The sequence below is a fragment of the Phragmites australis genome, chromosome 2 (assembly GCF_958298935.1).
Source record: "Phragmites australis chromosome 2, lpPhrAust1.1, whole genome shotgun sequence".
In the NCBI taxonomy this organism is placed as follows: Eukaryota; Viridiplantae; Streptophyta; class Magnoliopsida; order Poales; family Poaceae; genus Phragmites; species Phragmites australis.
Window position 1 is genome coordinate 3,221,941 of NC_084922.1, and position 19,762 is coordinate 3,241,702.

General features: G+C 42.2%; 1 protein-coding gene across 1 annotated transcript; it reads left to right on the plus strand.

The window, feature by feature from the left end:
• Positions 1-13,519: 13,519 nt before the first annotated feature.
• LOC133894410 (protein MEI2-like 2) lies at positions 13,520-19,319 on the plus strand. The gene is given in 14 exon segments (XM_062334860.1): positions 13,520-13,680; positions 14,419-14,474; positions 14,574-14,717; positions 15,124-15,593; positions 15,762-15,920; positions 15,997-16,113; positions 16,204-16,355; positions 16,891-16,985; positions 17,097-17,997; positions 18,081-18,165; positions 18,255-18,323; positions 18,501-18,680; positions 18,847-18,947; positions 18,949-19,319. Coding segments are annotated over 13 exon segments (2,535 nt in total). The 5' UTR covers positions 13,520-13,680; positions 14,419-14,440; the 3' UTR covers positions 18,977-19,319.
• The last annotated feature ends 443 nt before the right edge of the window (positions 19,320-19,762 follow it).

The window sequence follows — 19,762 nt, forward strand, 5'->3', positions numbered from 1 at the left end:
TTTGCTCGGCTATACTGTTTTTTTCAGAGTGTATGACATAGTATAATGATGAATAATTCCATACTCTTTGTAAAAAGCATTTAATATTCCTGAAGTGTATTCTCTCTCATGATCAGTTCTTAAAACTTTAATTATTTTATTTAACTAATTTTCCACTTCAATATTAAATATCTTGAACACATCAAAACCTTCCGACTTGTGTTTACGAAGATATACATTACCATATCTAAAGTAATCATCAATGAATGTGATAAAATAAATATTTTGACCTTTAATGGGAGTAGACATTTCATCACAAATATCAGAATAAATAATAGCAAGAGGCTCATTAGATCTTTTCTCCATGGGAAAAGACGCACGGGTCATTTTACCCATTATTCCCACTTAAAGTTTAGAATTCCAGAATTAATAAGTCTCTTAATTCTGTTTTTAGATATGTGACCAAGTCGTAAATACTATAAATATGATTCTGAGCATGTGTTCCTACTGCCAATATTCCTCCCTATGGAATTTCAACGCCAACTAAACAATTAATATTGTCACCATCTAATAGATCATCAAGGAAATAAAAGACCATAGTAACGAATTCCAGTATCCACTAATGTCCTATTCAACAATATTTTGACTCTTCCTTTTCCAAACATTACATCATAACCAATTGATTCCAATTGAGAAATAGGAATTAAATTCCTTCTCATGCTAGGCAAGTATAGTGCATCTTTAACAATAATTTTCCTCCACCAGAGAGTTTAAGGACATAATTTCTAATTACAAGTATATCGATTTTAGCATTAGTGCCTAAATAGACACATCTATTTTCCCTTAGAATTGTTTGCATAGAAGTAAAACATGTATGATCTTTGGCAATATGAGATGTAGAGCCAGAATCGATAACCCAATTATTTAGAAAAGTAGTAATAAATAAAGATTCAGTGCATACAAAAATATAATACCTCTAGCCGAAGGGTTGCCTTTATTATCATCTGGCTGATTGTTGTGCTTCTTTTGATTATTATGCTTCTTCCTTTTCTTGCAGTTAGCTCTGAAATGCCCAATCTGACCACAGTTGTGACAAGCAAAATCCTTCTTGTTCTTATCATTCCTCTGAGATGATTCATAATTTCCACGATCATCACGATCGCGTTTCCTATTAAGCTTATCTCGAACATCACCTCTAGGCTTCCTCTTTTGCCAATTCCTTTTGTGCTTTTCCTCTCCCAGGTGCAACTCAAAATTATTTAAGTATCTTTCCTTTCACTGAGAGAGTTTTCTATCTTCCTCCATAAGGAGATGATGCCTCAAATTACGCATATTAAGCACACACTTGGAATGACAAAGAAATATTAAATTGCTCCCATGAATTTGGCAAAGAGTTCCAAAACAACCATAACTTGTACTTCTTCTTAAAACAATAGACTGCAATCTTTAATTCCTCTATTAGAACACAAAGTTTATTAATTTGATCATTAATAGAACCAACTTCAGACATCTTAATAGAGAGAAAACGATTAATAAGACTAAACACTTTTATAAGAGATACATTACCAAAATCCTTTTCCAAACTGCCCATAATTTTCTGCGCAGTCTGTTGACCCTCATACTCAGTAGCTAAAGAATCAACCATTGATCCCAGTATAAATATGCGAGCCCTTTTATTACTTAGTCCAAGTTTCATGTTCTACTTCGTAATTTTCCTTTTCCTCAACAGCGTCATCATTATTTGGCTTTTCTGGTTCAGGCATGTTAATGACATAATAAATGTTATTAACAAAAAGTAAAAACATGATTTTTCTTCCAAACCGTGAAATTAGATCGACGAGTGATGGCATTGGCAGACCGACGAGTGATGGTGTGTGCCTGCCGCCCTTGTCATCGCAACCCCATGCAGCGTAGGAGATCCGGATCACGACGTCGAGTCCCGATGGAGACTGGGCATCGCGGTGGTGAGATCAGAGCACAACAGGGGATTAGCGTTCGCAGCGACGCGATGGAGAGATCAAAGTATAGCGGTGCGGTGGCGGCACAGATGCGAGGTTTTTTGCCGTAACCTTGCTCTGGTACCAATGTTAGGTATATAGGCTATGTGGTTTATCCTCTATTTCTCTATCTATATGTAGTGCTGCTCATAATGCTATCTGAGGCTAGAGGGCATGGACCTATTTATAGATTCTACTTTTAGATGCTACATCCGTTTTCAGATAAGCAGTTAGACTCTTGAACCTCTTGAACCATACCACCAACCACGATAAGACATGCTAGTTATATAAGTCTATAATATACTACTCCTTAGCATACATATGTGAGTCATGTACCATAATCATATTATATATGGGATTAATTCCCATATGATTATGTGGATCAACAATATGTAGAGCCGATCTTGCATAGCAAACCCAGCTATTTTACCATATGTTGTACCCGAGCTAAAACATATACATATATATAAATTCTAGTAGAGTATATCTTAATCAATTCCTCTTTTTTTTGCATGGAACAGAATATATTAATCGAGACCAGAAGAAATACAATCGCCAGTAATATGACGAGTTACAACATTCTCCTCTTGCCCTATCCAAATCCTAGAGGTACCATAGATACGGGCATAATTTGCTAACTCGTGACTAACTTTGTTCTGGCTTCAGTCAACTTTTTTGATCTCTAATATCCTTGTTCCAGTGAACAAAAGTTTCACCTCTCTGACCATATGGGCAAGAGTTGAGCGGTCTTCTTCTCGACTTGTGGCTATATCGATAACCGTGGTACTATCAGTTTTCACAATTATTGGTGTTGATGTATATTAGAACGCCAACTCAATACCCTCCTTGCAAGCCACTAGTTCTGCCTCTAGAGCATTTGAACAGAACGGCATTGATTTGTAGGCTGTAACAATTGTTTTTTCCATTGCTATCCCGTAACACCATGCCAATACCCGCCCCCCATCTTGTATAGCAAAAGACCCATCAACATTTAGCTTATGCCAACCAGGTGAGGGGCGTGACATGGTTTAGGCTTAGTCGGTGAACCAGTAGTATCCCATCATTGTTTTTGTATCACTTCTAGAGAATTTGCAATGACATGCTTGCCTTTTGCCACATCCAAGTCCGGGTTATGCTTGATCATTAATAAAGATTGGACGTAGCTTTCCAAAGAAACGCCAGGACACCTCCACAGGTGGCGTCGTTTTCTGGTGTACCACCTCGTTCCGTACATGCCAGACATGCTGTTGGAGGGTGAACTCCTCAAGCAGGGATCCGGAGGGACCCCCTTTGAGATTCGGCTGGGATGATGATTCTGAATCTGTTTTGCGGGTGAAATAAATGGGCGTGAATGCGATGGCAGGTGGAATGGAAGGATCGGATGCAGAAGTAGTAAATGCGCAGGAGGTTTTTTAGACAGGTTCGGGCCGCACTGAGCGTAATACTCTACTCCTGTGTGTATGCTATAAATACTCTGGGAATGTCTCTCAGAGATGTTGCTGGTTACAAGAATATTTGTCTATCCTAGAGCTTCGGGCTCCTTGTTCTTCGGTGATCTCCGCTTCTGTGCTTGTACTGGACCTGTCTTTTTCCTCGGCTTCCTCCTTGTCCGACCGTCTTCTTTTCTGTGTCTACCGGCCCTTCCTTAAATACTCGCCGGCGGTAGTGTGCCCAGAAAGGGAGGGTACGAGTTCCGAGGCGCCATAAATGAAAGCAACCATCATGGGCTGCTGCGCGAAGTGACGGGGAGGGTTGAATACGTGCCCCCGTCCGGTCTCATTCGTCATGATGTCGTTTTGCAACGGGCGCCGCGGAGAGGGCCCACCAGGCAGCCACTGAACGGCCTGGCGTGCCCGTTCGATCTTGTACGCCTGGCACAGCAGAGTGGCAGGCGGGGCGCCTTGGGCCTCGCGATGCTATCCCGAGGCGCGCCGGATGCCGCGGGATGGGACCCGTGCATTAAATGTCCCCACGCCTCCCTGCCAGGCCGTGGCAGGGACTGACACCGAGTGTGGCAGGGACTGACACTGAGCGTGGCAGGAGCAGTCGAAAGTGACAGGCCACACACCCTCTTAAATGCGGCATCGGGCCTTTCACTGGTTGACACCTCACCGCTGGACCTCTGTGGGGGCCACCAGCGAAGAACTTCTGAGGCCGTCAAGGAACCGAGTGCTCGGGGGTCACTGTTCATAGCCCCGAGCACTCTCTCCCAGATATGCCCTTTCTTGGTTCTCGGGAAACCGAGTGCTCGGGAGCCACTGTTCATGGCCCCGAGCACTCTCTCTCGGAATTGACTGTTCGGGTCCTCGGGGAACCGAGTGCTCGGGGGCCGCTGTTCACGGCCCCAAGCACTCTCTCCCGGAACTAACTTCCTTGGGTCCTCGGGGTACTCGGGTGCTCGGGGGCCACTGTTCGCAGCTCCGAGCACACCCTTCCCGGTGCTCGGCTTTCCTGGTCGTCGGGGGACTTGAGTGCTCGGGGGCCACTGTTGGCAGCCCCGAGCATTCTCTTCCCGGCACTTGGTCTTCTCGGGTCATCGAGGAACTCGGGCACCCGGGAACCACTGTTCATGGTCCCGAGCACCTTCTCCCGGGACTTAGTCTTCTCGCACTTCGGGAAGATCATCCCTGCGGGAAAGTGCCACGTGGCAACTTGCTGATCTGGCCTCGGGACTCGAGGACCCCTGGTTCCTGTGTCACCGACACATGCCATAACAACATTAGCAGCATCATGTGATCAGTCTGAGAAATGTTATCTAAAAGAATTAACAACCAATGCGTACCTTTGATTTGCAGTTGATCAGTCGACAGTAGATGCCATACTTAGCGCATGGCATTTCATAGAGCTTGAGCGTTTGGGCAGCGACAAAGAGTATGGTAAACATCCTCTTTTTTCCATTCCGCACACACAGCAATTATCATCTAGCTCAAGACATCAAGTATTAATTCCTCGAGTTAAATTCCGCATCAAATATTTTCCGTCACATACAACGGTTAAATAGATATTTTTACATTAAGTTGAATAGATAAAGAGCACAATATGTATAACTATAAATAAATATTGGAAGTCACATAAAAGTCAAACATGCTCTCTGTTCGAGCTGTGACGAGGACGGCTAATCTATCAAAAGCAACAAGTTGAGGCAAACTGTACGTGTTGCCCCTCTTAAAAGCTAAACATCATGCGAATGAATTTTCAGAAAAGCTAAACATCATGCGAATGAATTTTCAGGTCAAAATCATTTGAATTTCTGACCTTCCCATCCGCGGCGAGATCCGGTGCTGTGTCCACCTCCTCCTTCATCTCCAGGGAGATTCGGTCAGGTCCAGAATTCTACTGATTTTGAGGAAAAGAATCATGCGAAATTAACTGTTTAGGTAATATAATAAGCTAGCAAACATATCCCGGACCTGTATCCGACGATGCACACAACCGTGCAGACAGATTAATCGGGGAGACTAGCTGTAAACATTAGGCACGTTGACTCTTAACTCTTAAGAAGAGTTGTGGCACGTAGATATACAGTAGATACTTGTAATGCAAGGTGCGATGAGTGATCAGAGTTCGCACGGTTTCAGCGAGTGATTGGATTGGACAGATAAGTACTTGGCCAATCAGCTAAGCAATCGTCTTTGAGGTCAACGGTGGAGAGCTAGCTCTACAAGCTACATAATGCCCAGAGTTGCAAGTCACATCAATACCTTGAGGATGATGTAGTGTTGCATCACATTGGGTTTTAGCATTTAGAAATATAGAAAAATCACTCCTGTTAATTTTTTTTAATTATTTAAACAAGTATAAAATTAAGAAAATATATATTTAAATATATATGTATTTGTATGTGTATTCAAATATATTATTTTAACTAATTACTCTAAAAAGTACCAGATTAATTTCTAAATTAATCATTGCAATAAATTGAGCATATATATTTTGGTTTAATTGCTTTTATGGTTAATTGAGTGGATATTTGAGTTTGAACCTCTTTCAAATTCAAATCTATTTCTTAGATTGTTTCCATATGAAATTCAATCGAGTTCAAATCTTTTGAATCCAACTCGTCTCCCAAAGTTAGAGCTTCAAATCCAACTCGTAATTTAAATACCCTTATTTGAATTAATGATAAACTCAATTTCAAATCCAACTTCAAATATTTTATTTGAATCAATCTCAAACTCAAATCCTAAATTCAAATACTCTTATTTGAATTGATGCCAAATCCAAATTCAAACCCAAATTCAAATACTCCTAATTGAATTTAATCCCAAATACCCCAAATCCCAATCCGTTCAAATCTTCATCGATTCGTATTTATTCAAATCAATTCGAATTCAAGCCATTCCTTCATTTTATCCCAATCCTATTCAATTCAATTTATTTAAATTGAATCTTTACAAGTCCAGTTCAAATTCAAATACATTTATTTTAATAATTATACATCCAATTACAAATTTGAAGACATTCCTTTAAATCATCATTCAATCTCTATCTGTTCTCCTATCCCTCTACTCTATCAATGTACTCTCTCCCTAATCTCTCACCCAGGCAGCAAAAGTCCTCTCTCATCCCTAATCTCTCACCCAGGCAGCAAAAGTCCTCTCTCAGCTCCACTGCCACCACTCCTCTCTGTTCACACTGTGTCCCCTCTGATTTTTTCACCGAGCAGTAGCACCAGCCTCCTTCCCACTATACTCCTCTCTTCTTTCACATGCAAGGAACCCTCCTCCAGCCATGCCTCTCTCTGGTCTTCACCGGAGCAACAAAAGGCAAATTGCCTTCCCTCTTCCTCCCTACAAAAGATCACCCCAACGCCATGTAGCAACACACAACAGCAGCCATTTCTCCGCTCCTATATTCACTTCACTTGTAGCAGCAACAGCTCAATAGCGTCCCTGCCGTGCGCATGCCGCCGTCCACGCTACCATCGCGTTGCGCTGTCGCCGTGCTGCCCAGCCGCTGAGCTGAGCCTGTAGCAGTGCCAGACCGCCGTTTGCAGCTGCGCCGACCTAACATCTGTGCCACCGCTGTGCTCACCATCACCATGCTCAACCACCTCTGGCCGCAACCATCTCGTCCAACACCACATTGAGCTCATGCTCGTTTCTCATCTCCCACCTCTATTCCCTCCACCATCCCGGTGCCTCTGCTCTCCGTCTACACTGCCGCGTTGCCTCCTGCTGCATCGCTCCAGCTCGTGGCACCGCGCTCGGTTGAGGCTATCGACAGTGAGCTCCTCGCCCCTGCCAACCTTCCTCTTCTGTTCGGCAGCGAGGCCACCACAGAGCTCCCTTCTCTCCCCTACCATCGACCCATGCCATGCACACAACCGCGCCGTCCAACGAGCGCTACATCGTGCACATCGCGCCGTCCCTTTCACCGGTGAGCCGTATCATCACACCGTTGTCCCGCCACGCTACGTCGAGCTGTCGCAGTACACGATGATGGCCGCTCGCCTGCCGTCACATCGCGTGCCATCCCTTCGCACCATCGTGCTCGACCGAGAAGCTGTCTGCCGGATTTCACCATTGGCAAGCTCAACTGATGTCTCTCTCCGGTCGGCCACCTCTTTTCCTCTCCGGCGTCCCATCTCCCAGCGCCCCTCACTCCCTCTGGTCTCTCTCTCCTCTCTGAGACTCACACGCCCATGAGACCACATCCGGCCTTATCTTCCCCCCTCTCTATAGCAGTGGGCCCCACTACTCTTCGGTCCACCAGCCACTGGTCCATGGTGGACCGCACACCCTCCTCCACCCTTTGGTCCATGACCTGCGCAACGCATCCACTGCAAAGTGCCCGCCCGACCACGAATTCAATCCATGGCACATCACCCCTCACAAATCCCCTCTGGTTGATAGATCCACAGACCAAGTCCGCGAAATAGTACCACTTTCTTTTCCAGATTTATCCTTTCGGTAAATCTTTCATCAGCCATATCTCTTCTGTTTCAATTCTGATTTTGGCGATTCTTTCGCCGATATTCCTTTAAATCATAATCTATCTTTTGGCCAAATCTTGCAATTTTGGAGTTCGTTTAATTTTTTGTCCGGTATTTAATTCATGCCACGATGTTCAACGTAGATTTAATCTAGTATTTTATTAAATAAAGTTGAGTTAGTTAATTCTATAATTATGTTTAGGTTATAATGTAGTTTAGTCACATATGTTAATCTAGCATATATATAGGTTTAATCCTTTTGTTGATTAAAGAATAGTTTTTTGAATAAACTAAATAATTAATCTTTTAATTTAAATGTTTAGATAGTTTGTTATTTCATGCTTAATCCATAAAGTTCAATCTTAGTTTTATTATTGTAATAATACTAACTAATGTAGCTATTTAGGTAATAAATACGTGTCATTAGAATGTAATAGAATAATTTAACATGGTAATTAATTAATTGAATACCATTTTAATAATTAATTAATTAATTTCAAAGAATAAATTAACCTAGTTAATTAATTACATGCATGCTTTTATGATAACAATAAAATATAGCTTAATTAGAGTGACAATTAAGTAACACTAGGTAACCTTAAAATAGTGCTATAGATTAGAATATTAATCTTGACACTTAAGCACATATAATTTTCTAAGGTATACTTACGCATATATGTATACGTGCTCACATACATATAGACGTAAGTATCGCACATAAGTTGATGTCAATACACGTGCACTCACTTACACCTAGAAACCATAAATTTGTCGCCTTCTGGCAGTTAAGCTAATAGACGCTCACCTAGTCGACAGTAACTTGTTTAGGATTTCTCTTAAGTTAATAAAATAATTAGGCTAACAACTTAACCTAACTTCACTAGATAATCTCGCTACTCTCTATATGTTAGTTCGGTTAGCTTAGAGTTACCGATCGTCTTTCCGCTAGGTTATCTTCATCGTTTTCCTCAGTCATTCTTCTTTTGCTTTAGTGTTTCTTTTGGTTTTATTCTGGTGTTCCGTTGTTCAGTCGTTGTGCACTTTTCATTGTTAATCTACGTAGGCTCAAAGTCAAGGTTCTAAACAAGAATACAAGGAAGGAACTGTAGACGGGGCCCAATGATGAATAACCCAGGAAACTCAAACGACAAGACCAAATTGAATTGATATTCGTGAAGGCAAGTCCTATCTCCTTGATTATATTGAACCTATGTTTTCAGATAATCTACATGATCAACTAAAACTTGACTTATTATCGTATTTACTATGTATTGCACTTTTACAAACTACTTATGGTAGTTACTCCTATCAAACTTGTCATGACTTAATTATCATCATCCAGAATACATATTATCATAGGATTTACCTATCATTATCTATATTAGCATTGGATTACACATTGATATCTAGTATGCTTAGGATTGAATACATCTCCTCGGAGACATTGCTTTCAAAATATATCTTATCGGAGACAACAATTTACTGTTATTAATATTAACTCAAATAACATGAATCCTTGATGGTTGTGAATTCCGTGATGATTGTGAAATCCTTGATGTCGTGTGGGATATGGAGGGTGATGTATAAAAATAGGTGAAAATTGTTTTGGCGTGGGTAGGTAGAGTGGTCCTCCGAGGAGGATGCTTTTTGAGGCTTGAGTTATCTAGTGGTATTCATTGCAAATGAAAATGTCTGGCTGTCGCTTAAGCACCAAATCTTGCGCCATCATGCTTAGCCACCCCCGTGTATCTATGCGTCTTGTATGGACAGGACTTAACTTTTCTTTCATTGGACTAGGTTGGACATCATACTAGGAGGCTGAGGAGCAATAATGGGTCAAGTGACTATCTGTTCCTCTATTTGAATGTTTCGAGAACTGACCAACGGCTTAAAAAGGGGAATTTGACCATTAACTCATGCATGTGCTTAGCCAAATTTGCACCAGTTGATCAACAAAACATATAATATTTGATGGCATCACACATACTCTATTTCCATACATAAAAAAACACACGATCCTGAGTCACCTTTTTTATCCTCACTCTATAGCTCTTATTTGTGTCTCTTTGTGAACGGTTGTGCCCATCACACTTTCTTGTCGTCGTACTTACAACCTGTAGCCAATGAAACTCATAGAATTTCAGGATACAAGGAGTGCCATTAGTTACAAAGAAACAGATGTAGCAATGCCGTACTAGCTTTGCCAAGGTCCGAAGAGCATTAACCAGCTGTTGGTTTGTTACCCCCATAGCCTTAATTTTCTTCCAGGATGAAATAACAGACATAGGAACTGAATGAAACATCCAAACAAATTTAGTTTCTGTTTTGATCTTTTTTTAATCTAAGTGTACGGATCATGATCTCTCACTGTGCTTTGAAAAAGTTTGTGTCCTATTGCTGATATGATTCAAGAAACAACTATGTTTCACTCACCATATCCCTCAGGGTCCTTGTTCATGATCTTCATCAAGAATTCAATTGCAACCAAATTAGTGTCGGTGAATTGATACTCAACCTGCACAAGGGAAATGTAAGGCCATTCCAAAGTCAAGAAATAGAGGAAAATTGTGAGGAGAAACATTTCAACAACATGATTGAAACAGAGCTGAAAATTACGCCAATTGACTGATAAGTTACTACTAAAAATATCATGAAGACATAAATGGATAAATCAAAACTTAGGAGGATCGAATAGAGACAATCTGCCATGAATTCGAAGATCATCTCTTTGATTTATTAGCATGGAGATTACGTACACCATATTCACACATACTCTGTTTCAAGATATACACAACTGGTTCTGTAACTTCAATTTAAGATAAATAGCTGAATAATTTAAGTTACATGTTGATATACACGACAATGTATAGTGTGGCCAAATGCTTGTATACCATTTTCGTTCCCTGTAGAGTGCAATGAAGAAAATCAACTCTTTCTGACCCTCATCAACTTTTTGTAGGTAATATGAGCAGAGCCCAACATAATTTTAATCAACATGCAATTTAGATTATTTAGTTATTTATCCTAACATAATTTTAATTTTTAATCTAGATATAACAGAAGTTCTAAACCTATTAAGGAAATCCCAACTTAATTTTGCACAATATTGCCGACTCAGTAGCAGTTAGCACAACAAGATGGCTAAGATAGCAGCAAACAATTTTTTCCCTTCAGCATAAGATTTACTACAGTGCTACATTAATCACAACCGGGGAACAGGGTGCTCATTACCGGACCAAAGATTGCATCGGCCTCAACCAAATTGCTCGCGCTGTCCGGTCTCGCAGATAGCAATACAACAATAGATTCCATAGCTCAAGGACAACATCCAAACAAAATTGAGAAATGGGCAAGTGAACCATGTGCACACATAGATTGGAAGGTGCCGCAGATGAGGTCTTGATGCTTCTCGGGTGGTTGCAAAAATCAAAAGCAATACATGAAATGGAGAGCATGTGAATTAAGGAAAGGAATGATTTGCTTGATTAGGGTAATTCTTCGAGCATGTAAGGATTCATGGATGAAGTAGTGCTCAATCTGGGTGGGGAAATTGGCCGAGCACTTGGTAGGTGGGTGAAGAGGGAGCTAGTAGGGGGTGGTTGTAGAGAAATTGGTCGAGCACTCGCGCATCAGTAGCCCTGTCCGCGCCATCATCGTGTGTTTCCCAGCCTCCTCCATCCGTGTCAGTCCTTAGCTGTCACCACCATCCACTCCCGGTTCGCCGCAGCGACGGAAACCTCTGCCTTTTGCCTCCCCACCACACCACGTGGGCCTCATTGTTTACACTCTAGGGTTAGGGTTTCGGTCGGGGTCATCATCGGCGGAGGGGAATCTGGAACGGACGGTGGTGTGCTCGCGAAGGGTGGGTGCTGGAGGTGCGATGTTGTGCTCATGGAGGATGTGCATGTTGCACACGGCACGCATGATGACACGGGTGGCAGCGGTGCTCTTCTTTAGATCCAGGAGATGGCGTAGCGGCACTCTACTTCAGATCCAGGGGACAAGGCGGACGCCCGGGAGGAGCAGATGTGGGTTGCTAGGGCGGGTGTTGACGAGCCGGAGGAGGAGGCGGCAACTCAAGAGTGGAGGAGAGAAGAGGAGGAGCGCGGAGGGGACCGATGAATGCGGGCGGATGGGCGAAGGATGAATCAGACGAATGTGCAGGCGAAAGGATGGAGAAGGAATGGTCACAATCACGCAGATGAGCGAATGGAGAAGGAATGGAGCGGATGCGCAAACAAATGATGATGCGATGTCACAGGCAGAGGAATCTGGCTAAGGCAGAGGAGCAGACAGAACACGCCTTACACCTTTTTAAGTAGGAGAGATATTACTTTTAATGGAAACTTGTAAAAATAGTATGCATTTTCAGAAATTTGCAAAATAGTACCATGTCGGAAATTGGCATGCTGAGAATAAACACACATAAATCAATTGCCGTCAGATACGGAAATGCCAATATGGTACTATCTTTTGCAAATTTTCAATTACATACTATTCCAAATTACTTCTAGGGATTATATGATCCGATATTTAAAGTTCAGAGGTTAAATAAACGATTTTAAAGTTTGAGATTATTTAGACCCTATAAATATTTCAAAAAAATAATTTTAACTTTTTAAAATTAATATTATTTTGAAAAATCCTGAGGAGGATGCCCCAATTTGGTAAAAGTTGGAGAGAGAGAGAGCGAGATGGAGAGAGAATTCAGAAAAAAGTTCGAGCGAGAGAGGGACATCAGGGCATCTTCAATGGTTAGAGATAGCTGCTATCTCTTAGCTGAGAGAGTATATTTTTCAATGTTGTGACTAGCACGATTTTCTATACCTCATAGAGGAGAGAGGAGAGCACGTATTGGCTTTTGAAGAGGAGAGATAAAAATCTAGTATTTGCAAATCACCTCAGCACCACTCTCCTCTATGGGATATGAAGAATTATGAATGGTAAGATCCATATAAATTTTAAAATTATATCCTTTCAGTTGATAGATAGTAGCTACTCCATCCGATTGTAAATATAGATCATTTTAATCTCATCAACTATTCCTTAAATATAAATTATTCTTGAACTTCTATACACTTTTTTATTTTATTCTCTTCTTATCCTTATTTAATAAATACTACAATTCTCATAAACAGAATATACAAAGAACAACAAAGTTATTTAATTAATTTTTTTAATTCTTATATATTTATATTGGAGTGAGTATCTATCACCGTGAGATATGCCTTAGTACTAGTAGTATACGCCAGCCCTATTCTATTCCAACTTATGGTTCACAACCACTTCTCGTCAGTGACATTGCGGCCCCACACGCCACCACCGGAGCCCGCCTTGGCTGCGCGCGCGTGGGCCCTCCCGTGCGCCCCTTGGCCACTAGCGGCTGTTCCTTCCTGCTCACAGAGCCGTCCCGTGCCTACTTCACTGACAAGTGGGCCCACATATAACCTGGTCCCACAGTGTCAGGGGATCTGCGACTGGATATACCATGTGCTGGGTTCGTCCCAATCATCATAGATGTCGCTATCCAGTATCCACTACAACCATTTTTTTACTCTGTTTTTTATACTATATATATTCCAGGGATAATATTTTCCTTGGCCTACTACTGATTAAAAAAAAAAACCTCCACTTCAATCGTTTGTGCTGCCGCAGCCGGAAAAGAATCCCCGACTGTTATCGCTCCGAGATACCGCCGCCGCTCGCACGCGCCTCCACCTTTCTCGCACGAGCAGCTCCTCCGGCGACCGGCGCGCCGCCTCATCGTCGGTATGGTCTCGCCGTGCTCCCTCTATATCCCATCTCTCTCTCTCTCTCTCTCTCTCTCAAGTCCAGGCCACACCACCTCCTCCATCCCCAAATTTCCCCCTCCTCCTCCTCCTCAGGTCGGCTCCTCCTCCCCAATCGCCGGCTCTTCCCTTCGCTGGACGCCAGCCCTCGTCCCTTTCCGCCGTCTCCTGGCACTACGGTGCCGTCCCAGAGCTGGATCTCGCGGTCAAGTGGGCCTCCGCCGCCGTCGAGTCCGAGGGTATTCTTCAACCAAACGGCATCTAAGACTTGTTCTGGGATTAATCTCTTACCTGCTTCTGGGAGCAATCAAATCCAATTTTTCCCAAAAAAAGAAATTTCTAGTTGGGCTATGCCCAACGCTATGCCCGCCCCTGAAAGTTGGGCTTCTATCTAATTTCGAGTTACGTGTTTGACTTGTCGAATGCTTCAGCGCTTCAGATTGCAAAAGAGATGTCCTTTTTTGCTCTTCTTTCATGAGCCAAGATCAAAGTTGCTTCCTTTCTCGCTCCCAATGAAACGACGCCAGTGCGCTTATAGATTGCAACTGTGATTTCTACTGAAACTACCGAACTTATTGTTGTCAAATCGCTTGATCAGTTGTACAAAGCTTGTTTCATCGATGCGGCGCAGTGAAGATCCAGTGTTCCCATCAACTTCACTCGTCTGCGCGTAGCCGAACCCAAATTCTAAACGTAGCTCCATTTGTTTGCTCTGCAGGTATCACCCGGTGAATGCAGTTATGGACCGATCGCCAGATCCTTTCAATCCACCAGGTGAGTGCCGTTCCGCGAATATCATCCGCTACAGCTTCCTGCGGTATGTGTGTTATACTCATGTATCTGAATGTCTGTCGAAATATGTTTTTCTTTTAGGTCTTGTAGTACCACCTGCCATGAAGATGCGGCAGATGGCTGGAAGTAACAACCCGTGGAGGGCCCCACTGCTGAATGCACGCGGTGGTCTGGGTGATGCAAGCCTCTTCTCAACCTCGCTGCCTGTTTTTTCTCATGAAAAGTGTATGCCACTTACCATCTTCTTTAGGCACCTGAAGCATAGTGCTTTTGTAGCCATCTGTAGTCTTGCATGTGGGCATTAGTAGCCTCACTGTCCAAAGAGCAGCTCTGCTCATGGGTACAGCGGGGTTTCTGGGGGAGTGGCCGAGGCAGACTGAAGTATGATAAATTTCTGCAAAGCGATATGAGAAAATGATGAACCATAGTGCCAAGGGAGATAAGAAGGAGGGAAGGGGGGGGGGGGGATTGTTGAGTTCAAATGTCAAATATGTGGCCCCCATGCCCCTATTTGTCGAACTAATATCGAATTCTACGCATCAAAAGTTTCATAAATCTTACCTTTGTAGTGTAGCATAGTAGTGCCACTTTTTGTTGATATCCTGATCATGTCTCTTGCCTTTTTGCTCAGTGAACTTTCCTGATTCTGCACATGGTACTCCATTGATGGATGACACATCTGCCAAATTGAAAGTGTTTGATGATGATCCAGAAGAGAAGGACTACAAGTTTGATTTTGATCTTCGCCAGATAGACGACCTGTTGCCTGATGAAGATTTGCTTTTTGCGGGGATCACAGATGAGGTTGAGCCTGCTGGGCAGACAAATAACATGGAGGAATTGGAAGAGTTTGATGTATTTGGCAGTGGAGGGGGCATGGAGTTGGACTTATTAGACCCTGTGGAGAGCATCACAGCTGATTTGGGGAATTCAAGTATTGGTGATGGGGTTAGAGGCAATGGGATAAGCCCTTTTGGTCTCACAAGCACTGTCGGAACTGTGGCTGGGGAGCATCCATATGGGGAACACCCGTCCAGAACATTGTTTGTAAGGAACATCAATAGCAATGTTGAGGACTCTGAACTGCGCTCTTTGTTTGAGGTAATAACTGCAGTAAGTGTTAGATTTATGTGTTTGTCTTGAAATATTAAATGTTGATCTTGGCCCCTTTATGTACCATGTTGTATAATAAGCTCCTGGCATTGTTACCTTCATGTCGCTCATATTGAATCTCAATTGGTCTTGATGGTTGTTATATTGTCGTTTCAGCAATATGGGGATATTCGAACCCTTTACACTGCAACAAAGCATAGGGGTTTTGTAATGATATCTTATTTTGATATCCGATCTGCACGCAATGCAATGCGTGCACTGCAGAACAAGCCTCTGAGGAGGAGAAAGCTGGACATCCATTTTTCCATCCCAAAGGTTTGTTATGTCTAGTTTTTCTCTTGCACCCACACCGACAAAAGTACTTGGACTGATTATAGTGTTGATTTTTCAGGAGAACCCATCGGAAAAAGATTTAAACCAGGGAACACTTGTTATTTTTAACCTAGATCCGTCAGTTTCTAATGAAGAGGTTCGCCAGATTTTCGGGGCATATGGGGAAGTGAAGGAGGTTAGGATGTTACTCCAAGTGTTGATTACTTTCATTATGTTTTTATCTTCTCTATATTCATGTTGGTTGTGTTTTGGTTTCTATTTGCAGATAAGAGAGACACCAAATAAAAAACATCATAAGTTTATAGAGTTCTATGATGTAAGAGCATCAGAGGCTGCTCTTCGGTCACTGAATAAAAGTGAGATAGCTGGAAAACGAATCAAGTTGGAACCAAGCCGTCCTGGTGGAACACGTAGAAAGTACGATTATGAGTTAGTGTTTCCCTTTGTCTATTTGCTTGTTTATGTCTTCTGATCTGTCACCTATGTTTCTGAATAATGATTTATTGATACCACAGTTAGGTATTTCTGTATGATATATAACATCAAGCTATCTTAATTTGCTGTGGTTCTGGAGACCACAAGCTCGTCATGGTACTTTGGAGGTTTAAAGTTATTTCTGATGATTTTGCAAGTTCGAAGTACAACACCAGTGTTTGTTGGCTTCAGTTTGTTTGAACAATTCGCTTGCAGTTTGAAATATCTGGTTTCTGTACGCCTTACTCTTGAGCCATTTTAACATGTGGTTCACCAATTCCTGAACAATACAATGTTTGAAGTGCAGATATACCTGTCTGAGGTGCTCTCAAAGAGAGATGCCCGTTGAGTTTTGGGCAGTACTCTTTTGTACTTATTTGTAATACATGCGAAACAGTTCATTACTACTACATTAATGGAATGTTTCTGATGTACTTTACTGATCTGATGAATTTTCTCTTGTCATCTTCCGATTTAGCTTGATGCAGCAGCTTGGTCATGATTTGGAACAAGAGGAGCCCAGAAGCTATAGACATCCTCATATTGGCTCACCTATTGCTAATTCTCCTCCAGGTACTTCTACTGGAACTAAAAAAAAATTGGGTATTGTGCTGCTCTCATGTAATTTGCAGTCAATCACTTGGTATAAAAAACTAACCAAGTTTTTTAATCCTTGTGTTGCAGGGGCATGGGCTCACTATAGTAGTCCAACCGACAATTCGTTGCAAGCTTTCAACAGGTCTCCAACTGGAAACGGGATGAGTCCTATTGGCATGCCTTCACTAATGTCAAATGCTGCAAAGATTGCACCTATTGGGAAGGATAACAATCGGTCTAAATATGATCAAGTATTCTCAAACGGCAACCAGCCCATTGGAGCTGCATTTCAGCATTCTCACTCGTACCCGGATCACAGCAGTGAGCATATGAGTTCTAGTCCTGGAACTTTAACAGGGCCCCAGTTTCTCTGGGGTAGTCCAAAGCCTTATTCAGAACATTCTCAGTCCCCTATATGGCGTCCACCAGCAATTGGACCTGCAATGTTATCTAATAGCCACTCTCAGGGGCTAGGCTTCTTGTATGGTAGCCGTCAGGCTTCATTGTTTGGGTCTTCAGATCAGCACCATCATCATCATGTTGGCTCCGCCCCTTCAGGTGCTCCATTCGAGAGCCATTTTGGCTTCTTACCGGAGTCACCAGAGACATCTTTTATGAAGCAATTCAGGTTCGGGAACATAGGAAATATTGGTAGTGGTCGAAACGGGGGAGGCCTCATGCTGAACATGGCTGGTCGTGCTTCTGTCAATCCTGTTTCTTCTCTAAGTGGAAGTCTGACAGATAATAGCTCCACTAACTTTAGACCGATGTTGTCTCCAAGATTGGGACATACATTCTACAGTAATCCAACATACCAAGGGGCTGGTTCTTTTGGACTTGACAGCTCCATTGATCGTGCCCGTAACCGCCGTATTGACAGCAGTGTGCTCCAAGCTGATAGCAAGAGGCAGTATCAGCTTGATTTGGAGAAGATCCGTAAAGGCGATGATACTCGAACGACATTGATGATAAAAAACATTCCAAACAAGTATGTATTTTCTATATCATATTTCCATTTAGGATCTGTGCTAGCGAGTTGTGTTCACTCAGTTTTTTCCTTGAATCCAACAGATATACCTCTAAGATGCTTTTGGCTGCAATTGACGAGCTTCACAAAGGAACTTATGACTTTTTCTACCTACCAATTGATTTCAAGGTACTATATTTTATTTATTTATTTTTCTGTTGTTTTTCAAGGAAATATTTTAATGGCTAGCACCTATTTGATTATATTTTGGCATGCAGAACAAATGCAATGTTGGATATGCGTTCATCAACATGATATCACCTGTTCATATTATATCGTTCTTCCAGGTGTGCTTTTCTTTCCCGGCCCTTACATGTCCATTGTTCTGTAGTTGTTATCGGCAGAGTTAAGATCTTGTTCCATGTCTAGTTGAGTCAGTCAGCAGTCTAGAATCTAGATTATCAGTAGAATCAATCCGAACAGCTTGAAAGACCTATTTTTGGACCTATTCCTTTTATTTGCAGGCGTTTAATGGGAAGAAATGGGAAAAGTTCAACAGTGAGAAAGTAGCCTCCTTGGCTTATGCTAGAATTCAGGGAAGGACCGCACTCATTTCACATTTTCAGAATTCAAGTTTGATGAACGAGGACAAGAGATGCCGCCCCATTCTCTTTCATCCCAATGGGCCAGACGCTGGAAACCAGGTAAACAAATTGTGCCTTCTCAAATGTTAATACGACTGGGTAATTCAATTCTTCTAATCAACGGTATGCCTAACGTTTACTCTTTTGGCATCAAGGAGATTTTATGTGATCTTGAAGTACAATTATTAGTGTTACTAATGCCATAAATGTCCTGAATGAAACTCAGGAACCGTTTGCAATCGATGACATATGCATCCACATGCCGCTGGAAGATGGGTTGGGGGATCCCCTTGAGAATGAACACGACAGCAATCACAATGAGAAGATAGGAGAGCTCCATGGCGGGGAGCTTGTGAATGATGATAACCAGGATCAGAGTTGCCATTAAGTCTAACTGTCTAGAGAGAAGGTATCCACGCCCAAATTGTATAAAAGTGAGGAAGATTGGTTAGTGCTGAATTTTCTGGTGTGGCATGTCACATCTAGTTTTTGTGGCAATGGATGTCGCCCCCTGAAGCAAGCAGGCTTCGAATTTGAGTTGAGAGCTTGCTAGGTTCCTTTCTCTGCCCCCCTCTTGTACAGAATGTGCGGGGAGCTTATAATTGGATGCACTTGGTTGCTGTAAATAACAGAACAGAACTGAATCGGTCAAACTGTACAGTTGGAAAATTGTGTTCATTTTCATATTTGTATTTTCAATTGGCCAAATTGTTCATTCTGCATTTTGAATTGGGTTGAAACCCAAAACAGGCTTGCAAGTGGAGAGGATACCAACTTCATGATGGAATATGCATTCTTCTATTTCTCTGACCATTGGAGCATTAGCCACTTGGTAAGATCCTACTAAATTTGAAACAGATATGTGTTACATCTTGATCAAAACATGACACATATATATTACCGTGCTGCACGCAGAATAACTATTCCACGTGCTGACCACTTTTCGGTCCAACCACGCCAGAGCAGCGTCATGTGGGCGGGCCCAGAGAAACCGGAAGATGACCTTAAAATGAGTAATAAGCTTCCGAGTTGGAATTCATGCCAAAACAGTATCTTTTTTTATTCCCGCTGCAATTCTGGGGATTATATATTTAAAAAACTTGTATATCTAAAAAATTATAAATTAAAAAAACAAAGGATGA